This window comes from Xiphophorus hellerii, chromosome 8 (assembly GCF_003331165.1).
Source record: "Xiphophorus hellerii strain 12219 chromosome 8, Xiphophorus_hellerii-4.1, whole genome shotgun sequence".
NCBI lineage: Eukaryota > Metazoa > Chordata > Actinopteri > Cyprinodontiformes > Poeciliidae > Xiphophorus > Xiphophorus hellerii.
Genome location: NC_045679.1, coordinates 13,113,756 through 13,141,382, shown reverse-complemented (window position 1 = coordinate 13,141,382; position 27,627 = coordinate 13,113,756). Strand labels below are relative to the sequence as shown.

The window sequence follows — 27,627 nt, the reverse complement described above, 5'->3', positions numbered from 1 at the left end:
GAAGTCAGCTCGGCACAGTGGGCTGAGCTCATCTAAGAGGGTGAAAGGAAGAAGGAGGGATTGCTGAAGGCAGGGACTCAGAGCTGCTGTCCCGCTACAGATCGAGCTATCTGACAGCTTTGCTCTCCAACCCACGCTGCACCCCCTCTGTATCGCTTCGCTTTTTTGGGAACTATTCGGCCATTTTTACCCACCAGCCTCCCTCCTTTTTGCACACAGCACATTCTTTTAAACCAATTTTTCTCCTCGCATCGACTGCTTTTGTTTTCTTTTCCGGGGCGGTCCTTCGGACTCGATTGTAAGTTTTCCACGTGGAAACCCGGACTGCAACAAAAAGTTAGAGTGCAGTGCATCTCGCTGCTGTTGTGTTTGGACTCCATGGTCTGTTTGCCACGTTTCTCCAATTACTGCAGTTTAGTAACATGCCGTTCCCGTTTCACAGCCTTCTTTACCTGCACGGTGCTTCTACTGTGTTGTTTCATGCTTTATCGCTTGCTTACACATTAACTTGCACTTAATTTGAAAGTGTAAAGTGAAAGAATATATAGGTCAAACTTTGTTGCAAAAGTTCTTTTAAACTCCTTTAAATTGAGCTTGCAAATAAGCTTCCTTAAATCAGATTTTCTTGTGTGTGTCCTGACATTTTTATTTTTTTCTGTGATATTGCTGTTATATTTCTTAGCTTGCTGTGCCCTTAATGATGGTTGGCTGGGTTTATACTGGAGCAGCCCAGTTCCAGGCACCTGGTCCTGCATTAATTTGAACTCTGCTAATATCTGCCACCTCATATTTATCTTGTATGATAATTACCGACCCGGCGTGTGTTAGTATGTCACCTTTTAATCACTGGCTGTGATAATGGACCACACTTTTAGTTTCAATCTCTCTATAGAGGATTTCAGCTCAGATAGCAGCTTCAGGCTGTCAGTCAAGGTATTTGCTGACATGTGTTGGGCTGTTAAAACACGCCTGATAAGTTGGTCTTTCCTCAATGTTTTTACCAAACAAAATGCTATATGTAAGTTAATCCACAATATTTTCCAATCACGCATGTTAATTAAAATTTTTTATAATAAGATGATTTAATTTAAGAAAAATATTAAATTGAGGCATAAATATATAAAAACTAGATCTAACTCTAGGAAGACCTTTCTCTGTTTTCTAGGCAGCATAGACCAGCATGAGAATCTGATGAGAAAAATACCATAATATTGTTAGCAATATATTTAATACTGTTCTAATAATGTTTTTTTTACATTTACCGTTATTTTGACACAAAGTCTTATGTAAATATCTGGAGCACACACTTGCTAAATGTATTTACTTTTGATTTATTTTTTATGTTGCTGTATTATTCTGCTGTCTTCTCTCTATATAGCAACACAAAACTAACAGTCTAATATTAGCTAATTAATAATTCAGGCAGACTATGCTATTGTCATTTGGGTGTTTTTGTTTTTATCAGATATTTTTCCAAGAAGCCAAATGGCAGGGAATGGTGTTTACAACCTTCTTTCAGCCAGCTGACAGGCAGTGTGCAACACCACATGTGCTGCACACTGCCTGTCAGCAGTATTCAGCACGAGAAATTTTTTTCTGGTATCTTCTTAAAAGTAAGAACTTAAATCATAACATAACAAAAACAGTTTCTGGTTTTCAGACTGTTTATCCCTGTTTTACCTTCACACCAGAAACCAACCCATGGTGAATTGATAGAACTAATAAAAGTTGACAGAACTGATAAAATTATTCGTAAAGATTTTATTTTGGAAGAAAATGTCTTATTGGGTTTGTCAACCTGGTCACAGAGGTGATGGCCTTCATTGGGCGTGCAGTCCAGCGCCTCGTATCAGCAGTGCGTCCCTCTGTAACCCCACTGTGCCGGACAAGTTCTCGGTCTTACGGCACTGAACACACCAGTGAAAAGAGCGTCCCCTATGAGAAGACACTCAAACAGGAGGAAGGAGCTTCCACAGGACCCACTAAGCCTTTACCAAGGTTAGTCTGAATGGACAGACAGAGAGTTTAACATATTAAGATGATGTTTCAGCCAGTAAATTTTGCAGTTGAAAAGTTAGTTTCGTGCTTATGTTTAGCAGATTTTCATTAATCTGCTTCAGCTCTTTATATTCTGTCTTAATACAAATAAATATCAAGGCTGATTTTTTTTTTTTTCTTAAAATACACAAACTATAGATTTAGCATTGTTTCAACCCAGCTTTAAAAGTTACTTCCTGTTCTGTCAGGTCAGCTGATGTGGTGGTGATTGGAGGAGGTAGTCTCGGCTGTCAGACCGTCTATCATCTGGCCAAAATGGGGATGACCAACGTAGTTTTGCTGGAGAGAGACAGACTGACTGCTGGCACCACCTGGCATACGGCCGGTAACTACCACAGAATTAATAAAAACAAGTTGATCTAAAGTCTTAGGTTGTGTAAGTAAGAGTTTCTGCCTGAATTTAGATTGCCTCATTGTTAACGCCAAAACAGTCCCAGATTAGGGTTTTGTCTAGAAGATAATTGTCCATGTTCAAATCAATGCGCATTCAATCACACAACTCACATCAGAGTGTTTTCTCAGGGCTTCTGTGGCAACTACGTCCCAGTGATGTGGAGGTGGAGCTCCTGGCCCACACCAGGAACGTGATCAGCAAAGACCTGGAAGAGGAAACGGGTCTCCACACTGGCTGGATCCAGAATGGAGGACTCTTCATTGCTTCCAACAAGCAAAGACTGGATGAATACAAGCGCCTCATGTCGGTATGGACAGCGATTGCTTGGTTCTTGATTTCCTGTAATATAAAGTGCCATGCACTGCTGGACCCTTGTAATAAGTGTTTTATTAATATAAAATATTTGATTTCATAGGATTAAATAGAAACATTTAAACAAAATCCAGACAGAAATTTTCATCTACACTGCTTCCCAACAGCAGTACAGATAGATGTCTTATAGAAACAGAATTTTTAAACACATTGAAGTGACAGGCTTAAAGGTTTTCACCGTAATGGGAACGGTTCACCAGAAATTAGGGGTGAGTAAATGTCTTTCTCAAGAACTTCCGATAAAAGATGCTGAAACAGAGATGAGAAAAGCGAGTTTATCTCATGTGGTCGTTAAGAGATCCTTAGTAATTTGAAATAGCTTTGTATAGTTTAATTATATTTAGACATTTGTAGTACAAAACCTAATCTGAACCTTTTTATGCAGAATAATCAGTTTCTATAAAGGTGTTAAATGCCCAAGACTATATGTCTCAATAATTGGTTTACTATTCGTATAACTGATTTTTTTTTTTTTGGAAGAGTGCACAATCTGTGTTTTCCCAAGCTTTCCATCGCATTTTATTTACCAGAAAACTATCTTGGAAGTTCGAAAACACATAAAATATGAATTCAAAATCATAGAAAATAAGTCAGTTCTCATTTGTGTTTCAGCTGGGTAAAGTTTATGGCATCGAGTCTTATGTTCTGTCACCTGCGGAGACTAAGGACCTTTATCCCCTCATGAATATTGATGATCTGTATGGAACACTGTATGTTCCCAAAGATGGCACCATGGACCCTGCAGGCACCTGTACCACCCTGAGCAGAGCTGCTACAGCCAGAGGAGCCACGGTAATTTGTGCTAATCTACTGACTCTGTTTTGCTGTTTTTTAAAAAAGGGATTTTTTTTTTTGTACAAAAATGTCAATTTACAGAATCATGCAAACACTGCTGAATTTCAATTGTTCAGCAGACAGATGCTGGCACCTTTCACAAAGCCGCAGAAGATGACTACACTTAGAATTCTTGATTGAAGAACACTAAAGGAAAGTTTAGTGGAAAGACAAAATGAAAACAACACACAAGGAACATGCTGCTTGCTTTATTATATTATTCTGCATCCTTAATAGAATTGTATAATAAAGCCCTTTCAAGAGTTTGGTGGAGGTTCACAAAATCTGGACTGCAGCTGGAGAAAGGGCTTCATGAATCACCACTCACGGATTCATGAAGCCCTTTCTCAAAAATCCTACAAAAATCTTATAAACTAAATGAGGACAATGACTGACCAACTTTAAACAGTTCTGGATGTCATGTGTCTTGAGGTATTACTTTACTACACTGTCCTGTCTGAATCAGGTGATCGAGAACTGCCCAGTGACCGGTATCCAAGTGCGAACGGATGACCTTGGGGTCAAGAAGGTCAAGGCGGTGGAGACACCTCATGGAACCATTGAAACACCGTGTGTGGTGAACTGTGCAGGTAAGACTCAGAGAAACTTTACCTATCCTTTTGACAATGTGGCACGTTTTTATGTTGCTTAGAAAAATGTCAACACATTTGGGCGAGGTAAAAGAAAGCAACATTGGAAAATTTTGCAAATATTCACATTTACAAAAGATTATAGCATTTTGGTAAACCTTGTTACTTACAGGTGTGTGGGCCACCAAGCTTGGTGAAATGGCTGGAGTCAATGTTCCTCTTATTGCCATGCATCATGCTTATGTGGTGACAGAGAGGATAGAGGGCATACAGGTAAGATTTCTATTAATTATTATTTCCTTTAGTTCACCAGACATATTAAATGTTACAAACACCGGGCCAATGTGACACTAAGTGTGGAAGTAGAAGCTTTCCCATGTATCAGGTTAATATGACCAGCAGGGGTCACTGTGACCAAACAAATTGCTGCTCCTAATTTTCCAGGCTGTTGTTGGTGTGTTTGGAGGAGAGAAAAAAAAGAGGTTAATTTGTATCTATTATTATTTGTGCTTGCTTTGGCTATGCTTGTTTACGCTATATAGCACCCGTGAGACATGGAATGTAAAATGCTTCAATGTATCGCTGCAGTTTCCGTCCATCTTCTGCTTGTTTAATGCAGTTTGTGTTCATATATCCTCTTCCCTGAGAGGCTGGTGGTTTTAGAGTGGGCTGTCAGCGCTTTCTTGTGTTGTATAGTTTAAGAGAAGCTTAACAAGCATTACCTCTCCATCATGCACACAGACGTCAGCCCACCCACTAAACAGATGTCGTCAGGGAATCTGTCCCTAGTGTGTGCAACTTGTCAGGTCAAGTGCTTCATGCTGTCCGTGTGTCTGTATTTGTCATTGTGAGGCTGCTGTGGAGGTCTGTGCATGTTTTTATCTATGTGAGTGATACAGTGTTCAGTATTGATCACATGGAGCTGCCACACTGAGCTGAGTGCAGAGGAGGGAGAGGACAAAGGAGCAGTTTGGCTTTCGTTATTTGTCGTGAGCAGCTTTTGAAATGTCAGCTGGCCTGCTGGTATTTTGGTTTTGTACCCAAAAAGTCGATGGAGTCTGGGAAGAATGAATACAGACCAGACGGTTTTGACATGAAAAACGATTTTGCAGAAAGATGCTCTGGCACACGAGAGTTCAATACATCTGTCCAGTTTTAGAATGTAATGTCAGGAGCTTTGAGTCAAAATGTAAAACAATTTGAAGGTTGATTTGATATATGTTTCCAGTGTTGCACATGCTTAGCCTGAGCAAGAAATAGTTCTGAGATCAGCTCCCACAAAAACAATCTGAACTAGTTCATATTGATTGATTTCAACCTGAAACATCGGAGCCAAATTCAAATGAGCTGGGTATTAAAGTGCTCGGCTAATTCAATTCATTTCAGTTGAGCAAAGACAATATGTCATAGTAACATAGTACTGGATGACACCATTAATGATCCACCTCATTTGTTTTTGCAGCTCCTCTTCAAATCTTTTTCTGTATGATTTTAAAATCGGGCAGAGTTTGAGTTGAGAATTTGATCCTTACCCATTAGAGAGAGTTGTATTTTCCTCCTCCTCTTTCTGCTCTTTGGTCCTGCTCTGCATCCATAAGGCCTCTTTTTTAACTCCTCTTGAGCTTGGGGTCATAGTTCAAGTATTATTTGAGATTTTTATTGAGCAAAATTCTGTTGAAATGCTTGCAACTAGCATAACATTATAGACACTACAACTGCACCAAGTATCAGGAGTTTAGTTTGAATACTTTTACAAGTGTGTTATTTTGTTCATATTGGGTATATTACACATTTTCTGAGTGACTTTTTTATAATTGCTTGCATTTGGTAAAACTGTTCACTGCAACTGGACTGCTGTTGAGACTTTAAGTCACTTGATAATAAAGGAGGAAAATTACATAAAGATTTTTTCCTTTCTCTGTTTATTTTCTGTATTGGATATTGACTGGTACAGCTTTAGATGCTTTCGTCTCCTTTATTAAGTTTAAACATTTTCAGTATTACCTACTAGAATGTATTTTAATGAGGAAAGCTCACAATAACTTTAAAAACTAAACAATTAAATGGGAATTGCAAGTGAAAACAGTTTACCTCAGATGCCCTTGACTTGCATCTGAGAGTTCTTCAGACTAATTTCAGCTCTAATTACTGAATCCTTTAACTTTTCTTTTCACTTCTTGCAGAACATGCCAAATGTCAGGGACCATGACGCATCGGTGTACCTGCGCCTCCAAGGTGACGCTCTGTCTGTGGGTGGTTATGAACAAAATCCTATCTTCTGGGAGGAGGTAACCCTGAATATTATGTGTTGTTCTGAATTCTGTCTGGAAAGATCTCTCATCAAATAGTTCTTCACAAATGGAAAAACCTGCGATATGCAATAATGATGGTGAATGTTGCAATAAATATATGATTTCCATCAAAGTAATATTTAAAAAAAAAAAATTATATCTTCATACTTTGGGTTCGCAGCCAATACAGACATAATGTGTGCTCTATTCAGCTACTGGAGAAAAACGCATTATTTCTATTTTAGCAAGGCTTTATTGAAAAACTTGCTTTTGGCTGAAGTCTGCTTTTTTAAACTATGAAACAACTTAGTTGTCGCTTCTTAATTAATGACTTGACAATATCCCAAAACTATTTCTGTTGCATTAAGTAGCAAGTGTTACCACATAATTGCAGTCAGAGAGAGCCGCAACATGTGACTACTAAATGATTAGCTAATTTGTGATACAGTCCTGGAAGTTTATTGCGATTTGTATGTTATGTATAGGGATTGTTTTGCCCTATTTTAAACTAATAGTGAATTATAGTCTCTATATTTTGAAATGGTCAAAAAAGACTGATAACTCTAATTTTTTTTGACATTTTATATGAACAACTGAAGCAAGCTCTAATTTCAGTTTATTTAATATTTTTTTTACCAAATAAGACAACTGTTTCCATAGCAACACAAACTAAAGGCTCAGGTGTCTGTAGGAACTTGTTTGTAAGTGTTTTAACATGGAACCAATTCTAATTAGTTTCCATTTTTGGTACCAAAGTGACAAAATTAGATTTTCAAAGTTTCTCTTTATTCCCTTGTAATAAAAGCCAACCCATTGTGGGAAGTAAAATAGGACTTGGTTGTTGTCCACAAGAATTCTCTTTAACAAGAGCACAACATATTTTCCAAAGATCAATAAACTCGTGTGATTTTAATGATTTTTCTCTGATTCACCCAGAAAAGTTTACTCTCTTCACCTTTTTGCATCAGAGGTGGCCCTCATTGGATTATTTATTTCAAAGTATTTCTTCTAAAAATTCAAATTTCAATAAAGCCAGTTGAGAAATCTAAACACCGATTCTAGAGGATGTAAAGGGGTTTAGCTTTTGTTTTACCTATGAAATGTGTTTGCTTTATTGGATATGTTCTGGAACATCAGAGGGAACAAAGCAGTGTTAGAAGGGTTGTTGTGTGTCTTTTGTACATTTATGTTGGATTTAGCCCCTCACTCCCTACAAATCTCTGGTTTTTCAAAGCAACTTAATCCTGTAACAGTAACATTCACAATTACATAAAAGACATTAAAAGATGTCTCTTTTTCAGGGCCTTGATGATATCTTCTTGCTTCTTGCTCGACCTCCTCAGTTTCTTCCATTTTTGCAGCCTGCCAGTCTGCATATTCCTCTGTGGTTTTATGTGTGAGAGGATTTCTTTGTGCGGTGGCAGCTTCTTTTGTTCTCGTTTGGTAGCTGAGGGTTCCTTTGATGTCTAAGACGGATGGAGAGAAAAAAAAGAGGCAATACAGAAAGGAGAATTAGTGGGAAAACAGTGAGAATTGATGCAGAGCGTGATGATAAGCAGGACCGATGGGTCGGGAGGGACTTGGAAAGCTGTGCTGCTCCCCTGATGCTCCAATGGAGTTCAAGTATGTTTGATAAAACTGGTGCACAGAAAAAATGCAGGCTTACAAAATTCCTTTTAGATGATCTAAGTTGACATGATCTATGTTGGAGGCGAGGTGATTACTGCTTCTATGCATACACAATAGACACTAAAGGTTTAGCGCTGGTTTAGTTTATAGTGAGTGAGTTGGAAAGAAGCAAAAAGATGAAGCTCAACTGCTCTTTATTGAGTAAGACAGGGATTCTAACCTGCTAATCATTGCTGCTTAATCAGCTGGACTTTCTTCTTGGGTAGCCAGGCTGTGGTTTATTTGTGGCATCTCGTTAAAAGGACTTTGAATTATAGGAACAGTACAACTTGGAATTTTAGACATTTTAAAACTGTAACCTTTTGAAAACATGTTGTACATTCACTTAGGTTACAGATCCATGCCTAGGTTGAGGGAAATTTAAACTCTGCATCAAATTGAATTGTTATTCATCTTGAGGAGAAACTTTTTTCACTGTGCTGTTTGGGTGATGTCTAAGGCAGTAGGGAGAATCAAAAGTATTGTTTGGGGGATATAAAAATGGAGAGGTTTCACATTTCTTTGCTCGCTAAAATTTATTTGAGTTCATATTTGGTACAAGAAAAATACAAAATGGATCCCCAAAAAACTAATTTTCTGTTTCCATTTTTCATCTTTGACTTGCTTGCTGTTATGGAGTTTGGATTTATTCCCAATGTTTCTTTATTTCCCAGGTGTCAGATAAGTTTGCCTTCAGCCTGTTTGACCTGGACTGGGACGTATTTATGCAACATATCGAGGGAGCTATAAATAGAGTTCCTGTTCTGGAGCAGACTGGTATCAAGTCCACTGTCTGTGGACCAGGTACAAACTCACACACTCTAGCACATAATGATTTATTATGGACTCATTATAGGGTCCACAATGAATTTGTCTAGGCAAGTAATAAAGTGTACCTTTAGCAGCTGTTGGATTCTTTTCATTACAGATTAGGGTTAATTGGTGTTAAGTTCCTGATTTGTCCTTTTTAAGCTTCTAAGCAGAGAGGCCTGATAATCTGACAAAAAAAAGGAGAGTAGGAAACTACACATTACGGTAGTAACATTAGAATTAAACAAAGGCATGCACAAAATGATTTATTTAAAAAATGATTACCAGCACTAGTCCTGAAGGGCCAATGTGCTGCAGATTGTAGATGTGTCCTTGCTGAGATGCACATTATTAAAATGGCTGAATTACTTCCTCAGCATATCACCTTGGTCTGCAGAGTTTTGTTAATGAACCATTCTTATAGCTCCGGTGTGTTGACTGAGGGAAACATCTAAAATATGCAGCACATCGGCCCTTGCTCTGGTTTTGGATGCCACTGGTTTAGAGGATTTCTATAAACTTTGGAAAATGGAAAAATTTATATGGAGATGTTTCGCCCTCTTTTAAATCTTTAGGTACTGCTGTAGCTGTAATACAGTGAAATACCTACGTATTTTATTTTATGTGCAAACATTGCATCCATACATACTGCCCCATGTCTGTCAACAACTTAACTAACCGTCCATCAGTCCATCCATAATTGCATGATTTAAGCCAGTCTACTGGAGAAATATCTACTGTGAATTCATAGTCCACTTTTAAATTTATGCTTAATAAAGCAGGCTACAATAGACAGAAAACTCTGGTTGTGAAAAAGCACAGAATTTTAATTATGTAAAAAGACAGTATTTAAAGTCAACTTTGTGATTTTTATCAGAATCTTTCACTGCTGACCATAAGCCACTGATGGGAGAAGCACCAGAAGTTCGAGGTTACTTCCTGGGCTGTGGCTTCAACAGTGCTGGTATGTGCTGCATCAATTTAAAGAAACAAAAAGAAAAGATATTTTTCTAAACTTTATCTTAAAGTTAACTGTTGAAATACTTGATGCGGAGCTTTACCTTGAGAAATTTGAAATAATGCATGAAAGGCTGAATAAACTTTTTAAGAACATAAATGGGTAAGCAGGAAAAACAAGGTGAAATGTTTGGATGCTTTTAACAATCTTTGACCTGGACTTATATCTCTGCGTACATGGCCAAGCCACAAATAAATATTAGAGAGCACTTCATAGAACACATACACAGTCTTGTTCATGCACAAGTCACTCCATTACTGCACTGAGCCTCTGACATTCGCCCTGGAAAAATATCAGTATCTAAGAAGTGTGTGACAGAGAGAGGAGGCGTAAAGGCTGAAGTAATCAGCAAGAGCTTTAATAGGCAATTGAAAGAAAGCTTTTTCTCTGCAGAGAGCTGTAGGGTCACGCACACGAGATGTTCTGACAAAAGACTGGGGGTTGGAATAAAGTTGAGTTCTGAGTGGGCCCCAGTAAATTGTTGTCACATATTACATAATACTGTGACCTTTTGGCACATTAATATCAGGTTCTGTCCATTAACCTGAACCTTAAGTCTGGGTAAGGCTTTGTCAAGTAGTATTCTCATTTGGGAGAGAGAAAATCATTTTATAGCTCTTGAAATTGTTTTGTTTAAAATCTAGAAATGGTTTGAAGTTGAGATTTATTTGGAGATGTTTTTCCCTCCTTTAAATCTTTAGGTACTGCTGTAGCTGTAATCGGTTTTCCGTTATGAGAAAACATGTAAAAGTCATCCACATGTACTGGGACCTGTGGTAAACATGGACAAAAAAATCTTAAAATGAATCCAACTCCACCAGTAAACTGAAACACAATATGAAACACAATAAAGGGAAAATGGTTTTAAATTACAAAGTCAGTCTTTTATGGGATTTATGAAGCCAAAAGCATTTTTTTTTATTTGCTAATCTAATATCACAAATTCTTACAGAAAAAGAAGTAATTTTACAGAGGTACCCTGGAAAGAAAAGGGAAGAAAAAAAAGAGTTCTGGTGTGACAGGATGAGTGGAACCAGAATCATGAGAGCTTACAAGCAGACACTCGCACGTCGGTGTGGTTATCTCAGGTGACATTTATCTGTGACACCTCGCCTCCCTGGTTCTCACCACTTTGTCTGGGGTGAACTCCATCATTCTCCTCTCGCCCTCCTCCCTTTTATCTCTCAATCCATCCATCTATCCCTCCATCCAGCTGGCCTGCCAGCCGTTCAGATTTCCTCCCAGACTCAGAGTTGACAGTTCCTGGCTGCAGATGAGTGAAGTGATGAGAGATGGAGGAAGAGGACATGCGGGGAAATGATGGAGGGATTCTGTTGCCAATGCTGCTGCATGTTAATGTTGTGCATGCAGCACATTGTGCAGTATTCGCAACGTATGCAAATTATAGGCAACACAGCACAAGCAGGGGGCTGCTAAAGGGACCCAGCTCATTAACCCAGCAGTTCTGGGACTCGGTGGATTACAGCGTTGGGCTGCCATCGTTTGTTTGGTGAATGGTTGGAAACAAACAGAACACTGCAGCTGTTGGATAGATGATGAGGTCAGATTGCTCAGGGGATGCTTTGAGCAGGGGTCAAGCGTTGGAATAAAGGTTAATGCAGTCTTCTGTGGCTCAGTCGTATGTCACACAGCAGCTGCGGCAAAGGAAAATATAGCTTTCTTTCTTTTTCAAATTAATGAGACTTTCTGTCTTTCTGACAAGTTGGACCATCAGACAGGTGAAAAGGGGAACAGAGCTTCGGCTGCTTGTTAAGGTTTTCTCTTGTTTTGCCTTCAAAGGCCACAAGCAACAGAAGCTGCATTTGGAAACAAAAGGTTTCTTTAATCTGGAAATTTTTGTATCCATATATCTAGTTTATGAAAGGTTGCCAACAGAAAACAAACTAAGCATTATGTCCTGAAGCCTAAGGTGAGAATTTGAGTTTGTGGAAGACAATTTTTGGGTTTTGTGTGCACATTGAATGCCTCACAAAAGTCTCCATTCACCTTGAACCACTTATCTTAACATATTTCTGCTGATTTTATGCTGCAAGATTATGTATTTGACTTGCGTATTATATTATCTATCACATGAAACCTCAGTAAAATACATTGATGTTTGTGGTTACACTTAAAATACTATATATGTTTTAATAAATACTTTATATGAGTTTAAAATTAATCTGTTTCTAGCTTCATGAAGTGGATAGCGCAACTTCTGAACTAATAGTTGTTGGTGTACTTTAGAGCAAAACGTGTAGATGGTTTTTGCTGTTTTTTCCCCCCCCATTTTATTGAATACTCCAGTGCACTAAAAATCAAACAGGTTTCAGCTCAAGTTTCACCTAAAGACTGTTAGGTTAGATCAAATCAGCAAAGTTGAGCTGATCTTAAATAAAATTTCAATGTTCCCAACATTTCCTCTTTATCTTTTTCTGTCAGGTATGATGCTGGGAGGTGGATGTGGCAGAGAGCTCGCCAAGTGGATCGTACATGGCCGGCCAGAAAAGGACATGTATGGATATGACATCAGGTATATAGGCATGCATTAAAAAGACTCTTCAATGGCATTTTATCAAATGGCACCGGGAGCCACAGCTTGTATTGAAGTCTGAGCGACTTCTTTACTGAGCATTAAATTCCTCTCCCTCCTTTCTCAGACGTTTTCACAGTTCACTGACAGACAACACACGCTGGATCAGGGAGAGGAGCCATGAGTCATATGCAAAAAACTATTCTGTAGTGTTTCCCTTTGATGAGCCACTGGCCAGCCGTAACATGAGGAAGGACCCTTTCCATGAGGTACGGCAGTTATTCATCATGTTTCATCAGCATTTACCGACTGACAAATAACTTTAATGAGCAGTCCTACTCCTGTTAGGATGCCTTGCTTGCTTCAAAGTTATGCTGGGTTTTTGCTCCATATTATGCTCCTTATGAGAAAGAAAATGAACAAAAAGTTAACTAAGAAGTTGGCCATCTGGGTTGGATTCAAAGTAAGCATTGACAAATAGTTTTGCAGGCCATTTCCTTTACTGCCAGTTTGCCCGAGACTGACAGTGATGAAAAGCTGGCTCAGCTTATCACCTCCCTGGTTTAGTGAAACTTCTTATCTGGAATGTCATATTGCAGTTAGCAATCATTTCACCCCTTTCAAGTCATCAGGGCATCTCCTGTCAAGTTTGATTACTTCCACTATTTTCATAGATTGCATAACTGTCTTTCTCTTTTTTTGTCTGTAATTTTGGCTTGTCAAGCACCGACACTGTTTCTCTCAGTGGGTTTGTCTCTCACATTTCTTCAGTCTTCTCTTTGCGTCCTCTTGATCTCATGGCTGATTCAAAGTGATGGCATAAGCGGTGCAACTTAGGTCTGCAGTGACTGCATTTGCTAATGCATGACTATAAATGATCCACTCAGCTTTGGTGGCTAAGCCGTGGATGTTTTTCAGCTTTGTTTCTCTCCTTGCACAAACTCTTAATGGATTTCACCGCCGTGTTTCACACACTAAATTAGAGACATACTCTAATTCTTTAGAGTATGTCTCTAAAGAATTACTTAGAGACATACTTTTTTTGAGTGCAAGAGCCTATTTAACTTTCATTGTTGGACTATTAACCTTGTACTTGCACGCATGAATTTTCTAGAACAAGCTATGGTTCCATAAGTTTCATTTGTGTCCCAAGTTTGATTTATTTAGCCTCTGTAATACTTTACAGGCATACATAAAGCTTTCTGCAGAGATTCATTAAACAATTGAGCAAAATGAAAACAAAAAATGAGAACTAAAGGGGTGATGGAGGAATTATTTAATTTAGTCTTTTGACTACATAAAGAATTAAAACTGTAGCTATGTAAAAAAAAATAGTTTGAAATTCTAACCCTTATATTCTATACTTGACAACTTCGATTTTGAAGACGGCTTAACCTGCCTTAATGGGAACACTTGTATCCATTTTTCAAATCTGAAATGACACAGTGTTGTAATGCGCGATAGCTAGAAGGTGTCCTTTCAGGTATGACCAGGCAGGCAAGCTGTCTCTGTGCAAATAATGAGACTTTCTACTTTTAGGAGGCAATATGTGGTTATTTCAGACCATCAGCAAGTCATCTCTGACACTGCTGCTCGCACGCTTTCTCCACCTCGGTAGCACAGATGGTAAATATAGCTTAGTGTGGGACGTTTTGGCAAAAGACAGACAGCTTGATGCCTGCTCGGGGGAGAGCATAGCACAACATACCTACCAACTGTGGGCGACTGTCAGTTTTAGCAAGGAGGATGGAGAGCCTCAAAATATCTTATCTGAACAGTGTTCAAGAATTAGGAAGAGTTTTCCTCTGTTTCTGCAGCCACTTGATGTAAACAAACGTGGTGCAACATGTTTTTATCAATTCCTCCATTAGTGGAGAAACTTCATTATCTTTTCTTAATGCAACAAATGTCAGCAACTGTCTGGAGTAATCATTATGTCTACATTTGTGTTGGATCAAGTGGATGAACTGGCCTTTTGTTTCATTAGCTTGTTGATGCAGACAGATCAATAGACTCAAGGAATAACATGTTGTTACTGCAGCTCTAAGTTACTAAAGTTGGTCCTGATCAGTAATCATACTATTGCAAGAGATAGCTTGATCAATTTTGTGCAAATAATTTCCTTCAGAAGTCGTATAAAAAGTAAATGGAGACCAGTTAGCTGTTTTGTGAGGGCCTCTGAAGTTTACTAGAGAGTATACTGTAAGTGAGCATGAAGACCAAGGAGCACAGCAGAAAGGCCAAGGTGAATGTTGTGGAGAGGTTTGTAGCAGGGTTAGTGGCCCAGTCAAAGTCCTGATCTAAATATAATTGGAAATGTGTGAGAATAAAAATTGCTGTTCAGCAACCCAGTCTGACTGAGTATTTAGTTGGATTTTACTTTGTGCAACAGATTAAAGAGGGTTAAATGGAGATGCATGTATTTTCAATTCACTTTGAAATTATTCTCTGCTTTGTGTTGACATATCCCATAAAATTCACTATTTCAAAATAAACAATATTTAGTTTTTTTAACCACTGCCTTGTATTTTCAGTAAATACTGACAAGTAGATTGACAATATTCTCAGCTTCGTGTGCCCTCTGTATATTTTGTAGCGATTTGATTTGTTTTTGTATTTATTTCATCACTCCAGGTGCTGACAGAGCAAGGTTGCATGTTTCAAGAGAGGCATGGTTGGGAGAGACCTGGCTGGTTCAACAAAGAGGGACCGGCCCCTGTGAGGCTCCTGCAACAAACACACACTACCACAAACTTGTAGTTGCCATGCTTTAACACTGTGTTTGCTTGTCTTGTTAAAAGCCTAAAAACTACGATTACTACGGCGCTTACAACATTAGGAATAATGAGAACTACATATACAAAGAACTCCTGGGCAAAGAGTACACCTTCGACTTCCCTCCGCATCACGATGTGGTAAGCTACAGAGAGCAGAAGTGTTTGTGTGGAGTCAGAAAAAGTTCAAGGGCTTGTTTTCTCTGTCAAAACACAAGTTAGTCTGATGAGTGTGAATGTTTGCTTTTCAGTCTACAGAGTGGAAAAATCGAAAGTCTGAATGAATTTCTGTCATAAACAAGTAATGGTGGTGGGTATCAGCGGTGGGTTTAATGATGTAGAAAGAGCTTTAAACCTCCAAGCTAATTTAGCAACTTGATAGACAGTCTGGGAGTGAAATCTGTGGTTTTTGCCTTTAACTACACTCCCCTGATGAATTCTGCTCTTTATGATGCAACCACGATTAAGCCTTCTTCAAAATAAGAAGATGGCAACGTGTTTTTATTATTTTCCTTCAGCGAGTGTGTTGAACACGTGTGCTGAGTTTTGCTGCTTTCAATGCAGATTAAGAGTGAGTGTCTCTCATGCCGACACGACGCCGCTGTGTTTAACATGTCCTACTTTGGGAAGTTCTATCTCACCGGACCAGATGCCAAGAAAGCAGCCGATTGGCTCTTCTCAGCTGATGTCAACAAGAAGCCAGGTTAGTCGGGCAACTGTTTGAAGAAGCACACATGCCTGTCTGCACACACGTGCACACACCCACACTGCATACCTGAATGAAATGAATGATTCATGACGAGGCCTCAGCAGAATTTGAGGACATACTTAGGGAGTGATTCAGCCCTTTCATTCAGGTGTGTTGGTTCTGGGACACAACTAAAACATGTAAGACACCGGCCCTTTAAGGCTAGAGCTTGAGTTATAGATGAACTGTTTGTATTTGTACAACTCTTGGTTTTTCTAACTTAAAATGAAGTTTGCACATGGATTAAAGATGCAAATTATGCAAAAAATTATGGGGGTTTTTTTCAACTTGGTTAGCTTGTACGTGGTTGCAGACAGTGTGGACAAACAGTTCTCCACCGTTAACAAAGCACTGTAGAGCTGCATCTGTCTATGCAAGACTAACCTGCATGTTTCCTTTAAATCCAATATTTCATACCCCCAAGCCTTGTTAAACAAATCCTTCTTGAACACATTTGTATTTGTTAACAACACTGACACAGATAATCACTCTTTTAAATTACAGCTGATGAAGGCATCATCAACATGTATTTAAGCGTGACTGCAAATATTAATTCTTTTGGCAAATGGATGACGCATCATAAATGTGTGTCACTTGTAATTAGTTACAGATTTATTTGATTTTGGAGGTTTTCTTGATGATGTCTTTATGACAAATGTCTTCGCAAAAAAATATGCCACTTATGCTTTGGTACATATTTAGAGTCATCTGGCTGTTACTGAGCTTGTTTCCTGTGAAGTGGTGTGCTATAATAATTTTAAAAAATAATTTTGGTCATACATAGATTCAAGAGAGAACATCCAGTTGAGTTATTTATGGTGTGTTGCTCCTAGGAGAGAAAATAAACCATGGATTTGGGGTGATTTTGAGGGGAAGTAAATATTTCAACTCTGAGCTGCACATATTCAAGGCTGCACATATACTGTATATAGTGCATTACATAATTCTTCATACTCATTGAATGGTTTTCACATTTTGCCACAAATTTTGATGTATGAATTCTTGCAATAGCAATAGGAGAGGATTTAGTTTTTTGCCACCCAACAGGCTTTCTTCCAGGACTGACCTGTGTTTCGCTCCATCCATTTTCTCACTGACTTTGACCAACTTCTTCTGTGGTCCTACTAAAGGAAAGCAACTCTATCGCACAATGCTCCACAAAGTTTTACCATTAGTACGGCTTGTTGAAGCTCATGTGGACTGTTAGTTTGATGCTTTAGCCAAAAAGTTGGGCTTTGCCCTGATGTGACCAGAGCTCTTATGGTTGCTGTTCCCACATTGCTTTTGCCAAACTGCAAATGGGACTTCTTGAGTCTTTCTTTCAATAATGACTTTCTTTTTGCCTCTTTTACATAAAAAAACTAGATTTATGAAGTGCCTCACTAATAGTTTTCCCACCTGAGCTGTGAATCTCTCCAGCTCCTCTAGAGTTACTGTAATCTTTTGACTATTTCTGTGGTTAATGCTTTCCTTTCCTGACCTGCCAACTTAAAGCCACACTACATAACTTTAATTTAAAAATATGTTTTTTTCTTGCATATTTGTTAAAACTGCCACTTTGTCAAGATAGTAAAGTATAAGTCAGATAATCTGTGAAAAAATTGAGCACTTTTGTCTTCTCCCAGTGCTTCCAGTACTAGCTGCAGAAATACACCGCTTAACAAATACATAAAAAAACATATTTTTGTGAAAGGTATGTACTGTAGCTTTAAGTGAAGATAACATCAATAGGCATGAATGCTGTTGCAAAGCACTGTAAATACGTATTCACTGACAGGTGTTTGCGTGTTTCAGGTTCCACTGTATATACGTGTATGTTGAATAAAAGAGGAGGGGCGGAGGCCGACCTGACGGTGAGCAGGCTGGAGCCGGGCGCTGCCAAGCTGCCACTGGCACCACGATCAGATGGTGAGAAACAGACTGCCATCCTCGTTTTAATAAACTTCACCTGAAAACACAAAACAAAGAACTGAGTCTGAAACAAAACTTGGTCAAAATGTGAAGAGTTGTGAGGGAAGAGAGAACGTGGGTAGAATTATTATTTATTAGAATCATAGGTGAATATCTTCACACAGATGCCAGCATTAATGCAGGAGGGTTAGGGTTAGGGTAACCATACAGCATGAAGATAAAGGAATGAAAAAAGTGAAGTTAAACAGTTTGATGTGATTACATCTGCATTGTTATATTATTTAAGATGTTAATTGGTATCCTTATACGACATATAATGAGAAGCTAAAGAGTCATGTTGTATTTTTCTGCTGGGTAACTATGCCTAATTTTCTCAAATTACTGGCCTCTCTTGCTCCAGGTGATGCATACTACCTTGCCATTGGAGGCGGTGTCGCCGAACACAACTGGAACCACATTAGGACAGTTATTCAGGACCAAGGCTTCCACTGCCAGCTGACGGACCACTCTGAAGACATGGGGATGATCAGCATCCAGGGACCTAAGAGGTGGGACGACGAAAGAAGGTGGAATGGCTGTAGTATATCCCTACTTAAGAGAATGGGAAAATCATAATGTAGGTCAAATTTATGATTTAGTCATTAAACAGTAAAGATGGCTAAACATCACAGAGACACTATTTTTTTATTAAGAGCATGTCAGAGTAGGTAAGATGCAGAAAAGACTATTGGACCAGGATTTTAGAGTACAGATGGACAGTAATCTAAAACAACAACAAAAAACGTCTGTAGTGAGGCTAGAATCAGTTGCTTGATCTCAATCTCAAAAAGCTACAGCACAGGAGGAAATGCTTCAGCATTTAGTAATGTAGTGCGAAGGAGGAACTAATCCACTGATCTACATGCCAACAAAACGTTCTCATCAGGGTAATTTTGTGAAACGACAGGGTGGGGGGGTCTGGTGCCCATCTCCAGGCAGGCTGCCAGTCCATCACAGGGCAAAAGCACCTCAGTTAAATTTATTTTCTATGAATTATTCACAGTACCAATAACTCTGGCACCAGTTACTTTTATAACATAAATATATACAAAATTGCAGAGGAGAATTTTTGTAAATATTTAATGTAGAAATACATAATTAAATTAAAGATTTAATAAAAGCTTAATTTATTTTTAAAAAATGTCCTTATATTTACCATTCATCATGATGAATGTCCAGAAACTGATCAGTTTTCATGTCAAAGACTGATAAAACCAAGTGGCAGGTGTTCTTAAAGGCTTGTTTTCTATTTTTTGTTACTCTCTTCCTTCTTACTGTCTTTGTTGTATTTTTCACTCATTGTGAACATCTCCTCCATTGTAAATGTGTTTTCATCAGATTGAACAGTGTTTTACGTGTAGAACTGTCTCTGTGGTTTACCGGAGCCATAACCTTCGGTTAGTGACTCGCTCAAGTAAAAAAAAAAAAAAATGCTGTGAATAAACAGTTGCCCAGGTGTGTGCTGACTTCCTCCAGCATTTCTTTGTTCTTTTACTCACAGAGCAAGCCAGGCCAACTTTACTTCTTCTTCATTCCACTCTGTGCTCACCTCAGTCTATCTTTTCCTTCTCCCTGACCTCCTCTCCTCCCCACTTTTCTGCCCTCTGCCTTTCTTCTTCCCGTTCACGAAGCTGCAGGGTCCGTCCACCCCTGTTCTCTGTGTGGGATTTGTCGATATCTTTTCCTGGAGGCCTTTTTTTTTTACCATCTGTTCTCCTCAGTTCCTTTTTATTCTCCCTCTGCTGTGATCGAATAGTTCTCCTCGTTTGTCTTCTCTCACTGTTCCTTGCTTCCTGCTTGGTTGGCCTATTCTGAGTCACCTTGCCCCTGCTTTCATGGTTTTCCTCACTGATCTGCTTACGTCAAGCCAGGAATAATTACTTCAATCCCGACTGTAGTCTAGCAACGACAAGTTCATTTGTTTGTGGATTTTTTTTTATTTTTTACTGTGTCTACAAGATTGCAGTTTGTTTTGTCTCTCTCTCTGCCTCTCCACAGTACCATATTTATGTTTTGCCTGTTCAGAAAATTACTCTTCCTCTGTCATGGTTTTGCTCCCTGATGAAGCAAATTGATCCCAGTAAAGCTAGAGCAGCAAGAAGATGTGTTTAGTGTTTACAGAGATGTGTTGGGGTTTTCTCTCTCGATGATGTCTCACTCCAGTGAGAGGAGTCTTTGATTTTCCTTCTCGCAGCTTGGCACCATGTTTCAAAGTGTGAAACTAATACTCAGCTGCTTGTTTAGGTAATTATTAACAGTATGCGTAATTGATAAAATTATGAAACATCTCGTGTGCATGCACAGCTGACAAGTCAATGTTAAATGGCAAAACAAAGAAATAAACGACAACAAGAGCCTCCTTTGCTTCCAGGCTCTTTAATTCTCTTGAGAAAGTTTGAGCAAACTAGAGCACAGTTTGAGGTAAACATCAGCCTACATTAGCTTAAGAATAAAAATTTATATTTGTCCGTGCCCACATCTTTCTATATCTGTTACATCACTTGCTTTCTAGAACAAGGGACTTGCACAAAGCTGCAGAAGCATAACCTCAGTCATTCCACAAATATCCACACGCCTGGCTTCCTGCAACACCATGGCGAAAAATATCCTTAAAAAGCTGCTTTCTCCGTCTTCCCACTCATAAGCATATGAGGCGAACAGTGCAAAATAAAATATTTATTATTTTGTGTTGACTCATCATTATGTAATATTGATTGCAGTGTAGTTTTCAGGAGGAAAGATTGCGTATTTTCTCATAATTCCAGTGTTTTCTGTTTGAGAGACATTTTAGTAACCTAGAAATCAAATAACTTTTTCTTTAATAATAAACTTACAGCTTAGAATTTACAACTTTGTGCAATTTTTTTTAATAATTGTTTTGCATATCCTGTTTTTAATTTTACACCAACTTTGTAACTCCAATAGCACAGAATATATGCAGATGTGAACCAATTTGTGCCTATTGTTATATCAGATTGCAATTGTTTTTTTTTGTTGTTGTTTTTTTTATCAGTCACAAACAGTGAGGGGCAGAAGTGATAAAGAACACAAAGAAGAGTGGAAGAAGAAAAATATTTCATAACTTGGCTCCATCTAGACCTAACAAGGTGCATGTGCCATAACTAACTGAGTTTGAAAAGTTTAAGGATTTGAATGGTGTAACTCTGCTGTACTTTATTTAGCTTTTCTGTTATCTGCTGAAAATATCACTCTCCTCTTTCTTGCAGCCTGAATGAACCACAGATGTGTTATGGAAATGAGGGTTCCTTTAATATAGATTCTTATGTCATGGTTCTTCTCTTGCTTTTGTCTTTAAACACTGAACTAAAAGTGGAAATAACGAACTTCAGCCATCAGCAATGATTGCGAAATGACAGTGCTTTGAAATTGTGTGTGAAACAATCAAATAGATTGAATTTTTTTGTTTCTAACTGACTAGTCATCAGTCAGGGGGTTGACCAAATGGACACCAGTTCATCATACAAGCTGATTTCAATGTATTTCTCTTTTGTTTACTCAGACCAGCAATTTTTGGTATCTGACTTTACATCTAGCTTCAGAATGAAAAAGAAACACCATCCATGGTTTGCGTACACTTAGCATATCTAATTTGGTCAAAAATTGGTTGAATGACTAACATAGTTTGTGACTGTTTGTTTTTTTCTGCCTTAACAGCCGAGAAGTATTGCAAGATGTTTTGGATGCAGATCTCAGCAACGAAGCGTTTCCCTTCTCTACCCATAAGCTTGTGAACGCAGCAGGATATCAGGTGAAAACACTAAGAATCACACTCAGTCATAGATACCAATCCCATACCTTTGAGTAAAAGTTTACTTTTGAGATTTTCTAAGTAGAGATTCTTTATTAATTGTGTTGAGGAAGAATAAATGATATTTCTTACTAACATGTCAAATCAGTCCACATGTGAACTGGAAACCCTAGTTTAATTAAATGGGACATTTGCAGTAGTTTATAATCGAATTGTTAAAGTTTTATACCTGCACATAGCGGTATACGAGGCATTGGTAAGTTACTGCTAAGGCTTAATGTGTTTTTAAAAATGTACTCTTATGATTTTGGTTAGGTCTGCATCAAAATAAAAAAGACAAATTATTATAGATAATATAATATGTGTTAGTAATTGCTATGTTGCACTATTTTAGCAGGGATGATTGGTGCTTTCTTTTTTAAATTGAACTGTTACAGTCCAGTCTATTGCATACATGTGTAATAATTCTGTAAGGTATTTGTGATTTGACCTGTGATTTCTGACCTCCTGATTAAAAGGAGAGAGCATTGCACTCATTACAGACTCATGCAGCGGCACATATGTTCACTCATCCTCAGTCTGTCTTACCTTCTCTTGCATAAATTATGCAAGGTCCTGGTGATTGCGATCTGCATCTTCATACGTCGCTGCAGGAGTGTGTGTGGATGTGTGCCAAGCGAGGCGCTTGTGTTGTTTTCCAGCTGGTTGTTGGCCTTGTCTCAGTGACAGTTTAATGGTTGCAGTGCTGTTTGTGTGAGCAGAGCTCTTCCTGCCCCTCTGCACCCCCTCACTGCTCATTAGACTCTCTCTCTGTCTGTTTCTGTTTTTCTAACTTGTCATCGGCAGCGGGTGCGCAAGCATACACATTTATCCGTCTAATTTCATGTTGTGCTTCTGTCTGTATGTTTGTTTTTTGCTGCTTGGTACATGAGTGTGGTGGTGTGTGAGGCATGCATGCCTCTGGTGTGTGTTAGGGTCATGTGCTCAATGTACTAACCTACGCTGATCTTGGAGATGTGCATATGGAGCCTGCAGTGATCCCTGACTGGACAGATGGACTTTCTGTCATTGCACCAACTGCGAGAACTGTTGGAGAAGTTTCCTTTCCTCATTTTTTTGTCCCCTTCCACATTTCCTTTCCTGTTCATGTGGAGTGTGCTGTCTTTTCCTGTCAATATTTTTGCAAAATTTTTCTTACCCTCTTCCCTGACTCTCATTCATTTCTTTTTTTTCAACTAGATATGCGAATGAGCACAAATGATTCCTCGTTGTGGCAGCTTGATTCCCCACACAAATACCTCCTCTGCTCATCTGTAACCCTCTTTTCTATGCGGCCTGTCATCCAGGTGCGAGCAATGCGTCTGTCATTTGTCGGAGAGCTCGGCTGGGAGCTCCACATTCCCAAAGACTCCTGTGTTCCCGTCTACCGAGCTGTCATGGCCGCCGGTGCAAAGCATGGCATCATCAATTCAGGCTACAGAGCAATCGACTCTCTCAGCATAGAGAAGGGTAACGTAAACAATTTAACCTATTCAGCTGAAATAATGATTTTCTCTCACCATTTGTTTCGCTACAAAGTCGGTTTTAGGAGGGGAGGTGTTGATGCTCATAATTTAACTTTCTTCAGGGTACAGACACTGGCACGCTGACCTTCGGCCTGATGACACACCTTTGGAGGCGGGGCTTGCCTTCACCTGCAAACTGAAGAGCTCCATCCCGTTCCAGGGCCGGGAAACGCTGGAGAAACAGAAGGAAGCGGGGCTGAGGAGGCGTATCGTCTGTTTCACCATCGATGAGTCAGTAGATCCTCTGTCTGAAGGCAGGAATTAAGCCTTCAGCACAATGGGAAGAAAAGTTGTTTTTTTTAATTTTTTATCTTTGCTTAAAATTAGTATGCAGACATGAAAATGATGGAAAATTCATTCTACAAATTTCATTTTAGTATTTTATGCCGGGCATAAAAAATTATTTTTATTGCCGTACTTTATTTGATGATCCATCCGAAGTTGGAGCTTGAATCTGTAGAAATATCTTCCTTAGATTGATAATGATTTTTTTTGTATCATATTTTTTAAAAAGAAAAGAAGCACAGAGAAATTTGGAAATCTCAGTTAGGAAAGCATGAGCCAAAAATTAAGTTATTACTCCTTTACACAGATTTTCAACTTTTCCTTAGTATCTTTGGTTTGAAAGTAATTTGAAAGTATTTTATATGTTTTTTTCAAAAATCTGAAACAAGTATGTTCCAACACCATTGTTTTTTTGTTTTTTTAAATCTTTTACACCAGAAAAATACCAATGTTCGGTCTAGAGGCCATATTCCGTAACGGCGTCCCTGTTGGTCACCTCCGGCGAGCCGACTATGGCTTTTTCATAGACAAAACTCTTGGTTATGGATACATCCACAACCCTGATGGAGGAGTGGTGAGTTTGTTACACATTGTATTCCCTGTTTATTTAGGTCTGCTGGACTTATCCAGCCTTGGTTTCTGGGATTGCTCTTGCTTCCATAGTTTCATATTACTTCTTTTATCCCTCTTGGACCAAAGCAGATTGATTGAAAGAAAAACTTAAAATATTTAATGTTTATGTGGGACAACATTCAGTTCAACTGAACTAAATGAGAAGTGAATAAAGCTGAATATCTCAGCAAGGTTGTAATTATTGATAAACCATGAATGTGGAAACCTTGTAGAAAGCCTTTTATCACTGTTTTATACAAGAATGTTTATTGAAATCTAAATTGTTATGTTAAATATTTATTATCTTAAGTATTTTCCTAAATAGATCTTGCTGGATAACCATATATCTGACCCAACTGATAAGTAAAAAAATATTCTCCAAAGGGCTACAATGCATTTGCTACACGTTAAATCTTTGTTTCAATGAAGCGTTGGTATTTTCTTTGCTGCAGGCAAGTGATATTTAAGGTTTCTATATAAAAACCTGGTGCTACTCTGAGTTTTCAAGTAATAGGCAGCCATCTGTGTTAGTTTCACTGTGTAAATGACTGAGAGACAGAGTGGAAGATCAGTAGGGAGGGCTGCTGAGAGGGAAATGTGAGCTGGTCAGTGAAAATTAGCTTTCTGTGTTTCAAGGGAACTGACAGCCGAGTCACAAAGGGCTTAATTGCTTTCTGCGTTCAGAACTTCCAAGCTGCTCGTTTCTGTTTGTTGTGAATCCTTTGAAATCCCTCTTTCATTCCTGCTTTCCTCAAGCCCTTTACATGTCTTTTCTTTTCTTACCAACAAAATCTTTTTATTTCCTTCACTAGGTCAGTGCCGATTTCATTAAAACCGGCAAATTCACGCTCGAAAGGATGGGAGTGGCATACAAGGCCAAGGCACACCTCAAATCGCCGTTTGACCCTGAAAATAAACGGGTTAAAGGAATCTACGAGTGACCGCCAATGTGAAAACACCGTGGTTAGAGAATAATATGCAACCTGCTGCTTTTCCACATTCAGTTGCCACTACAATTGTATACCTCTGCCATTGATGGTGTTTCATAAATGTGAAGTGATAAAGTGACATTTACGGAGATTGAGTTTAACAATATTTGCTGTTTCTTAAATGATTTAAATGTTCAAAATCAAAGCAGGTCCACTGTTCCTCGACGTGTGCTCTTATACATTTATTACCATAAAATTTCCACCAGTTCAAGACTTTATCAAGACAAAATGTTTTTGTAACTAAATAAACTTCACTATCCTTTCAGGAAGCAAACATAACTTACTCGAATAATTCTTTTTTTTTTTTTTTTGCCAAACTAGCAATTCATTAGGGGATATTAGTGCAGATATTTGCATTTATTACTTTAAAGACTCCCTTTTTAACGTTGAAAGTCTTACTTCCTGTAGCAGCTCATTTTGCACTGAGTTGTTGAACAGAATTCATTATCATGACCATAGATGTGTGTCTGTGTTGTAAAGTTTTATGTGAAGCACTGAGAGTGTCCTTAACCAAAGAAGTCTTAAAAGGGCTTGGAAAAGAGATTATACATGTGTGTGTTTTTACACAAAGCAAATCAAATGCTGCAGCTTCCCAGGTAATTGAGTATTTAATGTAATTTGGCTTAAATTAAGAGTAAAACTGTTTTTTTCTTTCATATTTCTTATCACCAACAACTAGAGATCAAGGCTTCGTCCTGAAGGTAAAATATTCAGTAATCTAGCAAACTGACTGTGTGTGACCTCCTGCTTCTTGCTTCAAAGTTTTATAACTGTGCCTTGGGTGCTTCATGCCCACCAAAGGCTGAGTTATATTTTTTATGAGGTTAACTATTTATTATGAATATTTTTTAATAATGATGCGACAGGGGTCACAATATTCCACAAAGGCTCTTTTTGCTCCATTTGGCTTTTTAAAAAGTACTTACAGGCTATGAGCTCTGCTCTTTTTCTACAAGTAAAAATCTCCACAGAGGTAAAAAAATGAAATAAAATAGTTCACTTTTAAAAAAACTTTTCCAAGCATTGTTAAACATCAAATCTCCTAAAATCAAAGTTTCACTGTATCTTAAGTTGCATGTTTGCTGTAAGAACTTTTCTCTGGTATGTCTGAGAACCGGACTTAGCATCCTGCATCTATATAGTCTGCGTCAAATTACAAACAGATGAGCAAAGTAGAAATTTTCCTAAGAAAATGGCTGCGATATGGAAGCTTTCAGGTTTTGATATTACTCTGATCCTTTGAAATGGAGCTTTGTGAAACGGCTTAAGAGAGAATATTTCAAGGTTTTAATCTATTTCTGTTATGTTTTCATGTTCCAAGACAGAAACAAAAACAACCATAACTCTTAAGGAAAGTGAATCATTAAGAGTTTTTAAGCTTATAAGAATGGAGGCTGCTGCTCTGTGAGAGGTGTCAGCTTAGTTTGTTAAACTACCGGTAATTGCTACAATTTAGATGCTAATTCAATTTAAAAGAGTAAGAGAATTGGAGACTAATATTCATGGCTGCAGAATACCAAGTTTTAATCGTGATTGAAGCTTCTCTGGTTGAGGGTTCAGGGTCATTAAATTCTAGGGCTGAAGTTTCTGGTTAGCATAATAAAAACACAGCATCAGTGACACTGAAGCTGCAAAAGTTTTGCAAGATTGCAGTTGGTTATTGCAGTAACTCCATTTGGTTTCCTTTCCCAATTGCTGCCATTCACTCTAGCAACATTTGTCATCGTCGCCTTCAATCTCAGTTCTTCCAGTTATTTTTATTACCATAGGCTTGCTTAATAATCCTTCTATTTCCTTACTTTTAGAAGGTCAATTGTTGTTAGGTTAGTAAAATTAGATCTATCATTTTGATTACCTCATAATTAAGATTATTTTTGCCAGACAAGAATCTACAGGAAGTAGCAAATAGCCACATCGTTAATATGAAGTTACTGAGTATGGAGTAAAAGTTGTAGTAGTAATGCTATTGATGTAATAAATTCTTTACCCTGTAACTGAGCCTTTGAAACATAAGGTGTTCTTTAATCACCGGATGGGTTTATAAGTTGTTTATCATCACTCTAGTATATCTCAGTGATGCTTGCCGCTGCACATCAAGCACAAAATGTTTACTAATTAATTGTTATTTAAAGTCATTGCTGGCTTTAAATAACAAAAGATCAGCAATGACTTTTTGTTATTTAACAACAAAAAGTTGTTAAATAACATGCAAAGAGAAATAGTTGGAGTAAATTATTCATGTTGATCTAGACTTGTTACTTATGTTGAAGAGAATTTCTTTATTAATAAAATGTGATTCAACCTAAAGCACTTTGTGTATTTTTCTTTTCAAAAATAAAACCTTCATAGGAACAAACAAATACGGCA

General features: G+C 38.2%; 1 protein-coding gene across 2 annotated transcripts; it reads left to right on the top strand.

The window, feature by feature from the left end:
* Positions 1-27,564, top strand: sardh (sarcosine dehydrogenase). 2 transcript variants are annotated; one of them, XM_032569428.1, is made up of 22 exons: positions 3-298; positions 1,809-1,998; positions 2,247-2,383; positions 2,581-2,759; positions 3,437-3,616; positions 4,125-4,248; positions 4,421-4,521; positions 6,432-6,536; positions 8,882-9,011; positions 9,895-9,981; positions 12,478-12,568; positions 12,696-12,837; positions 15,203-15,286; positions 15,370-15,483; positions 15,907-16,045; positions 17,885-17,998; positions 18,402-18,549; positions 21,716-21,809; positions 23,156-23,318; positions 23,437-23,605; positions 24,098-24,233; positions 25,084-27,564. In XM_032569428.1, exons 2-22 carry the CDS (start codon positions 1,814-1,816, stop codon positions 25,210-25,212), a joined length of 2,751 nt encoding a protein of 916 aa, XP_032425319.1. In that variant the 5' UTR covers positions 3-298; positions 1,809-1,813; the 3' UTR covers positions 25,213-27,564. The 2 variants fall into 2 exon arrangements, with proteins under 2 accessions (XP_032425320.1, XP_032425319.1); XM_032569429.1 differs by lacking the exon at positions 25,084-27,564 and having other exon boundaries at positions 1-298; positions 23,437-23,609.
* Positions 27,565-27,627: the final 63 nt, after the last annotated feature.